Source organism: Periplaneta americana, chromosome 9 (assembly GCF_040183065.1).
Source record: "Periplaneta americana isolate PAMFEO1 chromosome 9, P.americana_PAMFEO1_priV1, whole genome shotgun sequence".
In the NCBI taxonomy this organism is placed as follows: domain Eukaryota; kingdom Metazoa; phylum Arthropoda; class Insecta; order Blattodea; family Blattidae; genus Periplaneta; species Periplaneta americana.
The window spans coordinates 50,676,366-50,694,946 of record NC_091125.1 but is presented as its reverse complement, the minus strand read 5'-3'; the positions used below and the strand labels follow the sequence as shown (position 1 = coordinate 50,694,946).

The 18,581-nt window shown below is 34.9% G+C and overlaps 1 protein-coding gene across 6 annotated transcripts in view; it reads right to left on the bottom strand.

The window, feature by feature from the left end:
* The window catches only part of LOC138705915 (serine-rich adhesin for platelets-like), a 50,805-nt gene that overhangs the window by 29,185 nt on the left and 3,039 nt on the right, over positions 1–18,581 (bottom strand). For all 6 annotated transcript variants that reach the window (XM_069834676.1, XM_069834679.1, XM_069834675.1 and 3 more), the window contains exons 2-4: positions 12,951–13,018; positions 9,746–12,250; positions 1,429–1,626 (exon numbers count right to left, since the gene is read on the bottom strand). In XM_069834676.1, coding sequence (XP_069690777.1) covers positions 1,429–1,626; positions 9,746–12,250; positions 12,951–12,966 — 2,719 coding nt within the window. In that variant the 5' untranslated portion in view covers positions 12,967–13,018. The remainder of the gene's footprint in view (positions 1–1,428; positions 1,627–9,745; positions 12,251–12,950; positions 13,019–18,581) is intronic.

The following is an 18,581-nucleotide window of genomic DNA, read 5'->3' as shown; positions in this document are numbered from 1 at the left end:
GCAAGGCAAGCAGAAACCAAACAAAAGCATGTTGATTGTCTTTTTCGACACGAAGGAAATTGTGCACCAGGAATTTGTTCCTCCTAACCAGATGGTTAATGTCAATTTCTATTGTGATGTTTTTTAAGAGGACGTTCATTGTAAAAGACTGCAACTTCGATGACATGACAGAAACTGGCTTCTGTATGACAACAATGCTCCTCCTCACTCTGCCTACAAAACACGAGATGTCTAGAAAGGATCTGGGGCATGGAAGAAGCATTGGAACCATTATAACAATGCAAGAGGGAACTACTTCGAAGATGATGGTGACCAGATTTCAATTAGTAAGCGTCAAAATTTGTTCAGGCCCAGAGCAGATACATTTCCTAACTCTGTTAAAGTCATAATAAAATGCGAACTGTCTTGGGGAAAATTCATATGGAGTGGAATAAGAAAAATTAATTTTAAACATTTATAATTTTAAGTTGGTTATCTTCACATTATTGGTACATAAATGGAAAGCCAAAAAGTGACAGGTTATTTGAGAAGGAAATCCCTATGAAATTAGTAGTGGCACTATGTACAGTATTTACTAATCCTAATTCCATTACCCTAATTTCTGTATAGACCATTTTTATAGTCAGGAAGTCACATACTCATTGATTTTGCAATGATGGCAAAATGTCTACATCATTCATTCTGTGCATGACTGGTATACATAAGTAGTTCAGTGCAAACAAGACTCAAAATCATTCGATACCACAAAAAAATAGTTAACCATTGAAACTATTAACATATATTTTTTCTAAAATTAGGAACAACTGATTGCCATTTTAGCTGACCCTAAGGATCCAGAATACATAACAGACATATGAAAGTGTACAATACACAATTTACATAATTTGAATTACGAGTATAAAATCGTGGAAGTTTTTTTCAGCTGCATTAAGGTAGAGACTAGTGAAGTGCTTTATGTGGAGTGTGTTATTATATGGGGCAGAGACATGGGCATGTGATCAGGAGCAGACGACAAAGTGAAAAGAAATGACTAGAAGCATTTGAAATGTGGACATGCAGAAGAATGGACCGTGTGAAATGGACAGACAAAATAAGAAATGAAGATGTGCTTAAGAAAAGTGGATGAAGAAAGAATAATGCTGAAACTGATCATGAAGAGAAAAAGAAAACTGACTAAGAATAAACTGCTTACTGAAGGATGTACTGGAAGGAATGGTGAACAGGAGAAAAGTTCAGGGCAGAAGAAGATACCAGATGATAGACAACATTAAGATACACGGATAGTATGCAGAAACTAAGAGGAAGGATGAAAATAGGAAAGAATGAAGAATGCTGGGTTTGCCCTTGGGCAAAAAATTATGAATGAATAAATCCATTAAATTTCGTTAACCATAGAGTTCAGTAAAGAAATTTTGAATAGTAACTAACCTGTTGGTTGATTCACATTATATTTAGCATACTGAAGTCTTAGCTCTTCAAATGATAAGGAGGAATATTCTGGCATTGCTGTAATATGTTGGTGATGAGAAGTTATTGAATATGTTATTCCATTTTTCACATATGTATCTGCTTCTGTGACTACTCTGAATGGTATTTCTGATTTATTTGGTGTTGGTTTTTGAATCCCTATGTAAAAAAAAGAACAAGTTAAATAAATCAACATAGCATGCTTTAATATTACTTATATCAAATCTTAACAGTATTGATAAGCAGTGACAGAATGTTTAGGTACTAAATGTTAAAAATGACACCTTGTATACTCGAATGGATGTAATATAAGTTTGAATTGTTTTGAGTTCTTCTTCATAACAATAAAAAATCTAACAAAGGAGAGATAGATCATAAAGATTGGAGAATGCAACTTGTCAAGCACACTTGCTAATTTGCAACTAACTTGAGTTGATACCCTTCAGTTGAACTTGCATATGAAAAGTGAGTACCACCTACTAAAGCCATTCACAACTCTAAATCAGCAGAAGCTGTAGGAAAGTGTAGCAAATGGCACAAACTTAATAAAATACATAGCAAACACGAAGTTTGTGCTATTCACTACAATTGGCTACCACTTACTATACACATTCACTGTCATTATTTATACCTCAATGGGAGCATTGAATGCTCGTTTATAACTATAGCTAGTTGGAATATTAACTCTTAGTACCTAAAACCCAGTCCTTATTGATAACAAATCATTAAGTGAATAGTCACATGCGATCAAAATCTGAATGAGGAATCCAATTAAAATTTACTACATAATTATTCTTCGCCCACATAATTAATTTCGGATACCCATTCATCTACATCTATCATATCATAAGGGAGTAATAGATTTTGCCTTGTGGAAGGGCATGTAGCATGTATGGGCAAATCCAGAAATGCATATAGAGTGTTAGTTGGGAGGCCGAAGGAAAAAAGACCTTTGGGAAGGCCGAGATGTAGATGGTAGGATAATATTAAAATGGATTTGAGGGAGGTGGGGTATGATGGTAGGGACTAAATTAATCTTGCTCAGGATAGGAACCAATGGCGGGCTTATGTGAGGGCAGAAATGAACCTTCGGTTTCTAAAAGCCATTTGTAAGTAAGTGTCTCCTTATGTTAGAAATTAAATTCTTGTCTGATTTTTGAAGACCATGGCTAATGTAGGGATTGCAGTATATCACAAGTTACAATAAAATAAGCAATATAATTTAGCAACAATAAGTAAAAAGTTAAACTTAAGAGATATGTCTGATGTAATTATCTTAAAATGAACATACCATTTTCATTGGTGCATTTTGATCAATTTCATCAACAGAATTCATATATACTTGAATAACACTGCTAGTAGCTTGGAAGATATGAAATAGCAAGGATTGATTAGATTATTAATCTCTTTCCTTCATAAATCAATAATAGAAAACTAAGTCGAATGCAGTGTTACCAATCTACCATAATTATGGTATGCTTACCATAATTTGGCTCATTGTATCATGTACCATAATTTGCTTAATAGTATAAAAGTATGAAAATGTTTATTATACAGTCTGATTTCCTCGCTACAGGCCCCAAACTTTCGTCCATAAAACTGCCATTTACTTAAAGTTTACCTTGAAATTTTATGTGCACATACCTTCAATAATGTAAAACAGGATCTGCCCATATCCGATTCTGAAAATGGTCCCCTTTCACATGCAAGCACTCTTGTACACGTCTCTCCAAATTCTGGAATAAATTTCTTAAAGTGGCATCGGTAATGGCTTCAATCTCTTGACGTACAGCTTCTTTCACAGATGCAATTATGCAGGGTTTATTTCTGTACACTTTACCCTTCAATAAATTTAAATTTTGAAACCATAACAAAACCGCACACATTTTTTATGGTCCATCGGTTGCAATTCTTGAACATATAAGACACACGGTAAGCAAGTAGCTTTGAGCTTTTTTCAACCTTTTGACACGTGAAATATGGGAGATTAGTTTCTTGGGAAAGTCTTTGCAATGATGTTGATTGTAATACCAGTAATCGCTCCTTTACATCCTGTATTCTCTCTTCAGACAGTTTCTGGCCTCCTAAATGCTATACAAGGCTTCTCATTGTCTCTTTCTTACCAATTTCTGGATACAACACTGAAGATACAGACCCAGAAACAAAATTTGCGCCACCTGAATTTTCCAAGTTCCAGTTGTATAACATACTGTGCATGATCAGTAAGCAGTAGCCCAAATTTTGTTTCTCGATCTGTACGTTTCACACCAAATTTAATCTAAAATGTCCTTTGATATGCTTCAAATGAGCCCATTTTCCAGTATTTACGAAGAAGGAACACGCACTCTTCAATTGTGTAGCCTATGTTGTTAATCCCTAGACATTTGAGCCAACACTAGCGAGATGCAATGTAGCAGAACAAAAATCAATCAAAGGTCAATGGAAGAGTTCAAAACCTATTGCAGGGGTTAGATCCTGTATTACATTCTTGAAGGTACGTGCATACAAAATTTCAAAACAAACTTTAAGTAAATGGCAGTTTTATAGAAAAAAGTTTGGAACCTATAGAGAGGAAATCACACTGCACCTCTCTGTTCAATTTAATGTAATGGAACAACTGTCAGTTGGTTCTCAGGACTTTCATTAATATTGTTGCAGTTCAGTTTTTTCCTGTAAAATTGCCTGAAACAAAGCCGAAAACTCCCGTTCAACATTGACCAAGTTATTCACATTATTTTAACAAACATCTTTCTCATTATTTTTCATTATTGAAATAGATTACATTTTACCAATTGCAGTAATGTAATAATCATGTTGTGCATACACATGACAGTTGTTCACAGTAAATAGTTCATTTAATATCATCATCATAACCATTTCACATATTAGACCTAGGGGTCTGTTATGGTCTCCTATCCAGCACTTTTTAGGTCTTCCCAAGTTCCTTCGGCCTCTTGAGTATAGCATAAGGTAAGTTTTGGCAAGCAGTTGGAGTTCATCCTGGCAACATGTTCTTTCCAGTTCAGTCTGTATTGTTCTATATAGCTACCGGTACTGAGTAATTGAATCTACTTTTAATTCTTTAAGAATGTCCTCATTTCGTTTACGGTCAAGTAGGGAGTAACCAGCAGTTCTCATAAATCGCATTTCGGCTGCTATAAGTCTCCTTTCGTCAGTCTTTTTCATGGTCCAGGCTTCGCTTTCATATGTGAGAACTGGTCGAACAAGAGTTTTATATACCGACTCTAGTGTGTCACTGGATTTGAGGAGGCTTAAAAACCTGATTGATTAGATTTAATCTCTGCTATAGAATCTAGTGAAGAAGATAATAAATGGAATGCAACACCAAAAAAGAAATCCATACAGTGTGGTTATGCTGAGAAATATGAATGAACATTGAAAACATAAATATAAAATTTGTCCAGAAAATGAAAATGACTTCAAGTCCTGGGTGGACCTGACAAGCAGGATGTATTCAAGGCCCATTGTAAACCTTTTTGTAATGATCAGACAGTGGATTTTTGGTCCCTACACAGCAACAAGACATCGCATCCCTTGGCGTATGGAAATGTTAAATGTTATGTTTTATTTAACGGCGCTCGCAACTGCAGAGGTTATATCAGCGCCGCCGGATGTGCCGGAATTTTGTCCCACAGGAGTTCTTTTACATGCCAGTAAATCTACTGACATGAAAGCACACTTAAATGCCATCGACCTGGCCTGGGATCGAACCCGCAACCTTGGGCATAGAAGGCCAGCGCTATACCAACTCGCCAACCAGGTCGACTGGCATATGGAGGGAGTATAGCAATGAGTTCTATGACTTCCCTGCAAATGACGTACACCTAACATTCAGTATGGGGACCCAAAATCTGCTGTATGGTAATAATTCGATGAGAGTAGATATTTCCGCTATATGCAACCACATGAAGTTGAATAAACATGCAGCCTTCTCATGAACATTTGTTAACAATTTCTCATTTGCAAATCTGTAGACCATGTATCACATGGGTCATTCCATGCGAACTCAACAAATTTGAAAAAAGAAAAAGAAAGTGTTGCATGACTATCATCAAAATTAACATTTTTTTTTTTCATGAAGAGGTCTTAATATGACATGCATAATTCTGAATGTAAAATTGTGAAATGCAAATAGTTTGCATGCCAGCGCTGTCCAAAGCTTTGAAAATTAGCAGTGGAATATAAAAATGTGATGTTGAATAGCTCTTATTAAAGGCAAATGGCTAATGATAAATATTTTACTCATATATTATTTGAAAGAGCTTTTTCTACACTACGAACTAGGCAAATAGTTATGTCCCAAAACTTCAAGGATTGCTCATAGATGTGTTACATAATGCAACGAAAATGCTGAAATTTGGTATTTTATAATATTTTTTTTCAACAGGATAGATTTAAGATAGGACTTGTTCTTTTCATGACAGTTACCTCTCATATGCTTCTATCAATGGCATATATCAGTTTACAAAATAATGAATAAAGAAAATAAATATTCTGGTCTTAATTTTGATCTTTTTTTTTTTTTTTTCAAGTTTTCACGACAATATTTGACAATGTCTGGGAGAGGTTTCAGATTTCATATAATTTCCTATTTAGTATAGTTTTAGTAGTTTGTGTCGTAAATTCCGTTTTCCAACTCTGACTAGTTCATTTGTTTATAAAGTTTTTAAGAATTACAATCTTTTTCAATTTCAAGAAAAATTCTAATACCAAATAACAGCAAAATAACTGTATAACTTTTGTATATGCTATACAATAATGGTTCCAAAGTTCAAAATTATAGTAACAGCAGCCAGAGTAGCAGTCAAGGATACTTCTCATAGTAATATACTGTACATTACATTGTATTATCATTCCTATATAAAAAAAATTACTAGCAGTAATCTGAGAAGTTGATCTTATCACAATTCCAATCTTTGCACAATGCAAAACAATTACTTCAAATGATGATGTGTGGTGACTAATGACAACTCTGAAGACTACATGATAGGGACTTCGTTAATTGTCTACGGATTGAAGCTGTGAAGGTGATGGTAAAAACATTGGAGGAATATAAGAGATAAGACAGTGTACAAAGATCTATGTTTGTGATATATGTGGACATGTGACGAATTTATTGAAAAATCAGTTGACAAACCCTGTCATCTCTGTAATCACCATTACATTGCCAACCAACAATCGAGTTTTTAAGCGATTTTTCTGAGGGCCTTGCCCAACATGCTGTTCAAGATTTTCTTTAGGTTAATGATCACTCTACATTGCACCCTTTCGTGGTTTACATTGAATACAGTCATCCCATATCTATGTGTATCATTAGTAATATGGAACAAGCACTGTAACTGTCCATTACTTTCAACAAATTGTAGGTCTGAGTATCCTAGGGGTAAGCATCCTGATCTACAAAAGATAGTTTATTTTTCTGATGGTTCTGCTAATAGTGCTATCAGTTTTGCTTTCCGCTGGAGTGTTTTGCCTATGGACGAGTGCGTCATTCATTAACCAGTAAAACAATCAAATAAACTAACCATATAACAATACACAAATTTAAGAGGCTCATTACTTACCAATTTATCAAATTAATAAGGTGTTGAAACTGCCTGCCTTCATTCTCCACACATTTTTTTCGCATCTCTTCAGGAAATTATTAATCACATTTTCCAGAATCCACTCACAAAATGTGCACTTAAGTATTGGGTCACCTGGCTGAAGAGCATGTGGCACAGTTATTTTATACTGTTTGAAGTGCAATAATTTAGTAGCCTTTTGCACAGACTCATATGAAAGCCCCACTTGTGCAAGGCAACGAAGAGATTTTCTAGGAGAATTTTCTAAATGATTATGAATGTCATGTAATCTTTCTTCAGTGAGAACCCTATACTGTTTTTTTTTTTTTTTTAAGGCTGGACACTTCCAGTTTCCTGAAATTTATGATAAAGATTACGGACTGTTTTACGATCTGAAGTGTATACACCCAGGAATCTTTCTTGAAACCATCTACGAAACTCACGAGCTGCGTTAACAAATATTAATCGTAAATAAAGACATGCTGTGCCATTGTAAACTCACGAGGCATAATACACTTTATGTATACTGTCAAATTAAGAAACGAACACAGCTGCGTTGTGACATTCAGCAAGGTCAACAAGTAAGCAAGTAGGCTTACTACTCCCTCAAGTATGCAGCAAATGAATGGGGGCTCGCTCATAGGAAAAATCCTGCACTGTGAGGGAAAGCATAGCTGATCGTACTGTACAAAAATAATAGGAATTTCACACGTATACTGATCCATGAAAAGAGACTTTCATAGTACAGAGGCTAAATGGCATTTCTTTGCATCAAGTTCCATGGCAGGAGTGCAAATGATGGAATTATTTGTGGAACAGTCAAACAACTTGCAGCTAATGCCATACAATGTCCAGTTGCAAATTTAAAAATTTGCATAGGAACACACAATGAGCATCCAATTTTTTTTTTATGTTCTATCTGAAGCCACAGTAATGCACTACAGCACAGATTCAAAGAATCATATGCAATTCCTGGGACAAGGGGATATCATAGATTAACCCTAGCAATATCAACCCATAATCTGGAACATGCATTACCAATGGGGGGGGGGGGGCCCTCTCAGGCCCACATGTAAAATATTCATTTTATATTTTCAAATCATGCTATTTTGTTTTTATATCCATTAGTTAAGAGTTTAAATGTTATTTATTTGCTATAATTCAAGAAACATTTCATACAAGACTCAGTATTCATATCACGTATAATTATGAGGACTAGACACATAATACTTTGAAAAGAGCTCATTGAGTCCTTGAAATAATTCCCTCAGTGGTGCAAACTTGTATTTCTGACAGGTATTTCCCTTGTGTTCTTGTCAAATCTAAGAATTCTTGTTAATTCAAAGAACCGAGTTCGACTCATTGCTCTGTAATAGATTTGTCGACCTTGCAGGAAAGACCACAGATCTTGGATTATTACACTCAAAATAACAAATTTTCACAGTTATCAACAAAAGTTCTAGCATATGCCTTGCGTTTTCTTTTGTTACGGCAACTGACATAGGTGGCTTTGGATACAAAACAAATCAACAACAACTTGAATACAGAAGAAAATTACATGTGGCTTGTTAATCATCACAGATATTATGTACACCACAAACAATGACTGTAACTAAAAAATTAAGCGAAATCGACCATAAGTTTATATGAACTTTTCCGCTTGTTTTCAGGTCCTCTATCAATTCCCACATGTTTTGGTACACTTGTATAGACTACATATTAGAAAAGAAATAGAAGAGTCCACACCTGTGGAATAACGGTTAGCACGTCTGGCCGCAAAACCAGGTGACCCAGGTTTGATTCCCAGTCGGGGCAAGGTACCTGGTTGAGGTTTTTTCCGGGGTTTTCCCTCAACCCAATATGAGCAAATGCTGGGTAACTATCGGTGCTGGACCCCGGACTCATTTCACCGGTATTATCACCTTCACCTCATTCAGATGCTAAATAACCTAAGATGTTGATAAAGTGTGTAAAATAACCTACCGGTACTTAAAAAAAAAAAAAAAAAAATAGAAGAAAAAAATTTTGAAAGTACTGATAACAAGTAATGATCTGTCTTCAATAACAATTCCTCAGTTCTAGATTCACTCAGACATATAGTAATAGCTATGGTCAGCATCCTAACAAGGCACTGTTGCCTGACAGTCCATCTAGGTATATCTGTATATCCATTCTCAAAATGTGACCTAAGCAATAATGAAAATTTCTTAATAACAACATATCTAGACAAATGTTCCTCCTTAACTATACTTCATCTGGACTCAGCATCTAAACTATATTTGGAAACAAAGAGAATGGAGCTAATCCAAGTTTCTGGGAGACAGACTACTACGAGATTTCTATTAACAAATAAAGAAAAATATAAGCCAACCTTATATTCTCGTTTGGTCATCTCCTCTCCATTACACAATGCCTCTAGCTCAAGGAAAAGTACATGAAAATGTCGTTAATTTCCAAGCTTCCACTTTGACATTACTTTTAGATACTTATAACATGATCTCTGAAAGACTATAAATCTTTCTATATACAGTATTTTGAATTTTCAATGTTAAGATTTCAAAAATCAGCTTCAGACTCGTGAGGAAAAAGAAAAAAAAAAAAAAAAAGACATAAAATTCACAGAGACTATGACTATAGTAACAATAATTACTTAAAATTACCACAAGTTAAAAGTCATCATTTTATAAACTTACGTAATTTAAGCTGTGCTGGTGTGACTACTCTTGAAGATTTCTGTTTTAATTTCTTGTCTGAGGCCTTGAAGTTGAACATAACAGTGCTTGAAGTAGCTGGTGATGATACTCCAATACTGAATCTGTTGAAAACTGAACCACTACTGAAACTATTTGACGGTGTAGACGGAAAGGGCTTTGAAGATGGACTTGAATTTAAGGCACTAAAACTATTACTAGTATTCTGCCCTTGAACAGATCCAAATGAAAACAGTGTGCTTAATGACGCAGTCACTGGCACTGGTAATGTTGTCTTTTCCTTGGGACTATTCCATGTAAATTGTGGCACATCCTTATCCTTCATGCCAAAACTATTAAACAGCATTCTATTTGTTTCTTTGGATTTACAATCAGATTGAGGTAGTGGTTTTGAACCAAATAGATCACCAGATTTAGAACTTTCCGAGTTTTCTTCAGATGCTCTTGCAATGGAACCAAAAGAAAAAGTAGGTGAACTACTGAAGTTGTTGGTTTCTGCTGTAGTTATGTTTAAACCAATTTTTCCAAAATTGAAAGATGAAGATTCAGGCTGTTTTGTGACACCAGAAAAAAATATGTTCTGTCCAAAAGTACCCACAATATTATCTGATTTTGGACACTTAACATCCAACTTTGGAATATTTCCTGTTGCAGTATTTGTATTTATATCAACAGAAGAATTTACTACTTTGAAGGGTGTTGCAAATCGAAATGCAAATCCTGGAGTAGCTGTAACAGGACCAGCATTGCCAGTGTCTAAATGCTTCCCAAAAATTGGTGGAGGAAATGATGGATTACCAGGGCAGAAATTAAATGATGGTTTATCTGTAGATGAGTCACTAATGTTATTAATTTCAGAATCACCTGTAGCATATTTTAAAGGTACATTTACAGCAGGCGTGTTTTTGGAAGCTGGCATGTTTGAAAATACACTACTTTCACCAAATCCTGTATTTTGCGTTGATTTTAATGGGAAACTGAAGCTAACTTTTGTTTTCTCAGCACTATTTTGTAAAGAATTGTTTGCATTTGCAAATTTTGGAGATAAATGAAGATTTTGAGAGTCACCAACTGAACTGTTAGATGAATAGTTCGGCTCTAGCTGGAAGGACGACACTGGGGGTAACAGCAATGGTAGAGATGGTACTGTTGATGATGAAGTGAATGATTCAGAAAATAAAGGCACTGGTTTATAAGAACTGAGTTCGGGTGGTTTCATTGGTTGCAGTGACAATTGTCTCAGTTTGGTTAAGTCTTGATCTGAGACTGTCCCAAATAATCCAGTAGCTCCTTCATACATTATACTATTTGTGTTATTAGTAAATGATGTACTTGGTGTTACAGATTCTGGTGTGCTTGTAGCTAGACCACAGTGCAATTGTTTCTGACCCACATCTGATGTTAATATTCCATTTGAAAACCCAAGGCCTATTAAAGTTGAGGTGTCTTTGGTTTCCTTTTTTGCAGCGCATTCTGAAGTAAATGTGACTCCTGTGTGACTTTCATGTGTGTTTGTTGCATCTGTGGCTGTAGTAAAATACGTTTTAGGCATCATCTTTAAACTGCTGCTGTTTAAATCCTCTGTTTTAGGCTTCTGATATCGATTCTCAGAAGTAGTTGTTTCACTATGGAAATCCATGCCTTTTTCTATGCTCTGATTCATGACACTGTCTCCTGTTGCTGTAATATTCTCATCACATTCAGTTTTATCATTAAATGAACGTGTTTTCTTTATTTTGAGGCACTGGTCAAAAGTAAGTGAGCATTGTGATGTATCTGAGATCTCTACAGTTTGTGTTGATTTATTTGTATCACCTATTGCTGTGGAATTAAACGTTTTAGAATTTACAATATGTCCATGTTCACCACCCACTTTATTTGGCTGACACTGATTGTAACTATCTGCAGTCTGCTCATCCATGGATCGTGACACTGCAGAACAAGCAATATCACTCTTCATATCCTCATTCATTTCACATTCTTTAATTTCTTCCTTCACAGTTTCAGCAAATGAATCTTTGCCACAAGCCATATGAGAAATTTCACTATGTTCGTTATTGGGCAAGTCACATTCAGTTATTTTGTCACTTGTTTCTAATTTGGATACAACAGAACAGTCTTCAGCATCCTTTTTACTGTCGTTCTTCCTGTTAGGTTCTCCAATATGTGTATTATAATTAATTCCAAACGCATCTTCACATTGAGTATTGTTCGCAGAGGCAACAGCCAACTCAGTATGAGCAACAGATGCATCAATATCACCAAGAGTTGTCAATTCATCATCTTCACCAGAATTGTCAATTTTATCAACAGACTTAGAAAGCGATTTATCTCCTGAACGAAAACAATTAAATATGCCTGAAGATGTAAAATAATTTCTTGTCGAGTACTCATTAACAGTACAATCAGGTTCTTCGCCCGAATCACTTGACTGAGGATTAGAAGCTTCACAACTGTCGAGTCTTTCAATTATACAGGATTTATCATCTGTAAAAGAAGATACGTTTCATATAGAATTTCTGAGGGGACAAAAAATATTAAATGAAAATTCACAACTGTTCATAAAAACTTGTGTCATTTTATTAACTAAAATTGCTTTTAGTGATTACAATTAGAATTATCCCTAACAATAAGAACGTCTGTTTTACTTAACTGTATAAATGATAAATAAGTCAGTAAAAATTGATAAATAAGTTGGTAAAAAATAAATAAATGCACAGGCCTACTGTTTCAATTACAAGTTTTATAAATTAACTATTAAAATCTTTATGTTATCCAAAGTTCATGACTCTCTTCTTGAATCTTTTGAAATATCAAGTTCAGGAAATAATAAATTTCAACATCACATTTACTCTCTGCACAGAAGCTAATCAAATATATCATACTGAGATTAAGACACCAATATAAATTTTCTGTTAACACCTGCTATTTTTCTTTACGAAGTATATGGTAATGGGTTCACCATCATCACAGTCTACTATATAGAGTCACGAAGCTTGAGTTTTGAGGGTGCTAGAAACAATAGACTGTGACGGTACTATTTTGCATTGCCTGTAATGAGGCGATATTAGCGATCCTAGTGGTAAGCAACTATCTAATGTTTGCATATTTACTACATATTGAGCTTCGCGACTGTATATACTAGACTGTGCTATCATTATACTGGTAATTTCACTTGGTAACATACCTTCTTCTGTGTCCATTTTGTTAATTCAGAATACATTCATTGAAGACATCAAGTGACAAGAATCGAATCTGTGAAACATAAAAATTTCTGATGTCAGTGACTGCAAATTATATTGCATACTGGTACAGGAGTATGTATAACAAAATAAATAGTATAGACATTACAGATTTAATTTCCCCTCTGTTCCAAAATATGTGTATCTAATGCCTACCCACTTCACTTGCGTGATTTGGGTTCTGCATATTTCTGATAGATGGCAGGACTGTGATCCATTTTCAAGTTGCACACATCTTCATAGGGCCACGCTATGCATGATGTGTATCTATGAAAAGTTATATTGTGTACTAGGGTGAGTGTATGTGTAAGTGTTCGTTTAAATGTAACGTAGGGAATGGGTGAGGATGATAATGAAGATGAGGAAGGGTGAAGGGGAAACCCAGTCCCAGCACATAGTCTACTCCTGTTGAATAGCATCAAGAGGGCCGCCAGGCTTAACGTCCCTGTCAACAGATGAATCACTATCAACAGTGACATGTGTCTTTTCTTCATATGCACTGCGGTGAGATTTGGGATTGGTGCACAATCTAGTGATTAGAAGTTGTGCACTGCCACCTCTCCTAGTCCTGAGGTAAAGATTTTGCATGAAAATTTCTGACCCTGCCGGGAATCGAACCTGGGCCAGCTAGTCTGGAGACAGATGTGCTACCACAGGGCAAACTCAGGGGATCTGTTCCAAAATAATGCACCTGATTTAAAGCCTTATTGCTAAATGGTAGGCTACTTTTAATGGCACTATTGGCTTCCATCATGTCACCCACAAGGTAGTCAGAACTGAATCTCTTGGACATTCATCATTACCATTAATTGTTATTACTTTAAAAGTAAAAATAAGATAAGCCTACACAGATTTATTTAAAAACGTTCTACATGAACTGTTATACCATTTAGAGTTTCCTGTCTATTGTGTGTAGCATATAACAAACTGGTAACACACCTATGAAGTAGGAAATGTCTTCAATAACAGATTAAGAGGCAAAAATCTGTTTTCTCGAAGCTCATATATAACAACTTGTAGCTTTCATCTTTGGGGGAGAATTAAGGACAAAGTGAACAGGAAAATCATATTCTCGAACAGTTGCAGGAAACACACACTAAGAAATTCACTTCACAAGAGAGAAATTGCAACTAGGTAACAAGGAATTTCCTTCGTAAATGTAAACAATATATGGATGGCAAGAGTCGATTTTTAAATATCACCTAGTTTGGTGAGTGCTTCTAAACAAAGCTATGTATTTTAATTTTATTTTTAATGTAGTAGCAAATATTTAGTGGTAATAATAATAATAATAATAATAATAATAATAATAATAATTCTCAAAGAGATTCTTTTGAAACTACCTTGAGGGCAGTATGATGGAAGCCAGTGATGCAGTGCAGGTAGTTAATGTGGCACTTTGCAAATAAGGTTTTAATCGGACACTATGCAGGCCTATTTAAGAGCAATACAGAAAATTTAAATGATCATTAAAACACCGTATTAATGAATTTTAACTACCGAAACTTTTGTTTTCCTGAAAACTATATCTAACATTAAACTCCATATTTCCCTTATTTCTGTTCATGTTGGTAATTAATTGATAAGAGGGTCCTAACTTTTTGTCCATTTTGAACAAGCACAGCAAATATTTTTAAACTAAAATATTCTTACATCTTTATTATGAAATATTTTTGATAAGAGCACTCACAGAGAAAGCTCATTTAATTCTCATCTTGAACTACAAAGGTTATTCAGAAAAGGAGTAATGTTAATACCATGTGGCACATTAGATTACACATATTAGACTACCTAAGGATTTTTCATTTGTTTCTTGACATTTTAAGACCGCAAAAGTCCTACATTAATGAAGGCTTCACTTTGCTCATCTACTACACTCTTTAAGGGGACATTAGAGAGTCTTCCAAATTCTACAATTTTCAAGTGATCTCAATTATTTTTAAATAGCATGTGTACAAATAGCAAATAAAGTTCTGTGTCAAATTTGAAGTAAATTGGTGGTTTAGTTCCCCCCCCCCCCCCAGTCGCATATTCAAAGTGCGCCAAAAATTACAAAATTTCAGTATGGTCAAGCCTTACTTTTCATTTTTGAGTGCAGATTTTCAGTTCTTGAATGTAACAGCAGATTTAAAAAATTTGTAATTCATTGCTTTTTTAATTTGTCTTTAATCTCATAGCACATTAATGGTCATTAACAAAACTACAATTTATTTATCACAAAATGGCAACTATATAGAGTTGCTATGCAGACTGGTCTCACTCCAACCTCTACCAACAAAATCTATTGCCGGGTAGCGAGAAATCATGCATCAGCATAGACAGGTCTGTGCGCTCTTCCCTATGCAGATTGGTCCCAGCCTTACTGCTTAGCTTCCTCAGGACAGCCACTCTGTACTACCGTCATTAAGCTGACAGGACGTTACTACCTGGGACTGATCTACATAGGAACTCTCCGTGCTTTCTTAACCATCTTATTAGCTACAGTCATGCAAAATCTCAGACGAATCCATCTTATTACCTATATTCATGCAAAATTTCAGACCAATGAGATAAAAAATGTTTATTTTGGAGCAATTTGAATACGTGAAAATGTCGTTTTGAGACAACTCCAATTTTCTACTACCAAGAGGATTTAAATGGTTCATGCATAGTGATTTTAAAATGATCACAGCTCCCTTAAAATGGCGGATCATAAAAATCATACTGAAAACGGTTCATGCATACATTAAGAAGTATTTTAAGGGGTCATGTACACTATTGAGGGCCAAAAAAAAAAAAATATTTTATTTTTTTATTTCTTTGTTTCATTAAACGAATTTTCCTCTTTAGTTTAGTGAAACATTTTTTTAAACTAGAACCAATATTCCTCGACTTATGGCTTAAAACGTGAGGCCATGTGTCATTCAGCAATACACATCTTTGGTAAGTTGTTGCTCATTTCCCGTAACTTGCATTTTTTTAAACCATTTTCCTGATAACTCGTACAATTTTTTATATAACTTAATGAAATTTTGCAAGCATAGAAAAGAACAAAATTGACCTCTATCATTGTTATATCTATACTAGTTCTTATTTTATATACTTTTATGCAAAAAAGAAAACGAAAATATTTAGTTCATCAAGAAAAAAGTCAGAAAAAATATTACTCATTCATGTATTGAAATGATAGAGATTAATTTTATTTTGTTAAGGCATTCATTGTGAATAAAATGAAGTAAGCAATCGAAAGGGCCTATCTTCCTCAGAATGGACCAATGCTTTAAAAATGTCAAGCAATATTTTGGCGGTTCGCGCAATACCGGGCAGAATTCTAAGCACAACCCGCTGCTGTCATCCAGACTGTAGTGAGCTTGAAACACTTTGACACTGCCCTAAAGGCGAGCTGCTGATCAATGCTAGACATCATCGTGTACGACATGCTTTGGCGACATCGTTAAAAACTTTAAATTGGGAGATTCATGAGGAAGTACCAGATGGGCAGACATTATTGCTATTAACGGACACTTAAAACGGGCTCTTGTTCTTGACCCTACTATCCGTTTCGAAAGAATCCTAAATCAGGCCACCAAAGTTGATATTGAGAAGAAGTCCATATATGAACCTTGTCTGCCTTATCTTTCTCAAAAGTACAACGTCCCTCTTAAACAATGGTCTGTCATTGGTTTGCTGTTTGGCAGTAGAGGTTCTATTTCCAAATTCACATGGAATTATCTTAAGGAACTTCACGTTCTTTTTGATTATGTAATGTCTGTCCTTATAAATATTATCAAGGATTCTCTTCAAATATTACATTATCATCTGTATTTCAATTAATCCACTTATATTTGCCTTAAACAATTAACTTTCTTTTCTCTTTAATGTATCACATCACATTATATTGTACATGTTTATTGTATTCAGGACCCTTGTGGTCACTCAAATTCTTTGAGCTGATGTCTATAATTTAGAATTTATATATATAATATTGAAAATTATAAGAGATATTTGGACAACAGTTTTTCCTAGTGCAGACTGCACACATCAATTTAAAGAACTGTAAACCGTTAAAAGTAATTTTATTTTAATTCTAAAATTTGTTTAATGACATAGAAGAATTGTATAATGAATTATATACAAATTCACACGCTAGTACAATACAAGAAATAGAGGTCATATTTTTATTGAAATTTTTAATATAACTTCACATAAAAACAGTTTCATTCATGCTGGTTTTCGTATATATAATAGTCTACCAAATTATTTTAAAGAAATATCTGCACATTAAAAATTTAAGAAAGACTGACAGTGGTGGATCACGGAAATTGAGGACATCAGTTTAAAAAACAAGGATGTTTTTGTATTGTTTTACCACCCAACAGGTCCAAGAACCTCCTTAAAAAAAAGTCAACTGCTGACAGAAAATATCTGCTTTGAAACTTACAATATAATAGGCCACTCACATGTTGTTTCCGACACACTGAAGAAATATCTCAACTTTGTTCTGAAATGAGTACAAGAACTCCGTGGCATTTACAATGTCACTTGTTCCGTCATTCAATTCGATTCTAAACAGATACTGCATCTCTACTTCATTGTGTATGACTTCAGTGCAGTCCCCCAGTGTTAGGTTACATCGGGAGGTTATTGAAATACATAAACACAAAAACAACTTTAACCGTAAGGCGGAAGGACTCAAGGTCAACAAAGCTTGGTATCCGGCCCTCAGAAGCACACACATCAAACCCTTTCTCCGACAATTAGACACTATGACAAACAATCAGAACACCAAAGCCACTGGTGCAGACTGCGGCGACAATGACAAGCCACAACAGTCCCACACCTTAAATATCAACGTGCTACTAGTCTCAGTACCAGTTCTTGATACACACAGCAGATCTCTCCGAGCACGTGTACCACACCACTGAAAATGTCGACCGGAGTAGTGGACAAAACGTTTGGTTATATCACAGACAGACCATGGCCCTCTAGCCCAGAAAATACCCATCCTATTTTTTAAAAATGTTACTTGAAAGAATACAGTGTATCACTGTTGGATGCTTTCTGATGTCAACATTATATATTTTCTATCATAATGAAGCCTGCAGTACTTCAGGAGCTTCAGAAAGAGCCTACATATACAACTTTCAGCTTAAATAGGTCATGACTTATAAAATATTATGTAAACGCATACAAATACAATTTTATCAGTTTTTCTGATTTTATGAAGTCAGTAATTTCAAAGATAGTAATAGAAATAAGCATTTAATATATATTAGGCTTATATCGCAATTCTGCACAGCCTACATGTGTATCACTATACAGGACTCCATTTTAAAAAAGCAATTAAAGCAAAAAAAGAAAGTAGCCTAGTACCTCCTTTAGTGTAGCTTTCATGAATGATTACCTAGATATTAATTAGCAATTACTGAAAACAACATAAAACAAAATTAAAATATATTGGGAAAATCTGAAACACTGACTGGTGTAGCTAAGCTCTTTACGAGGTGTTGAATGTACATACTACAAGGAGTGGATGACATGATCCGGCAGCTACACCGTTCTTTCAGATTTGTTGTCTGAAGATAGGTCTGAACCTC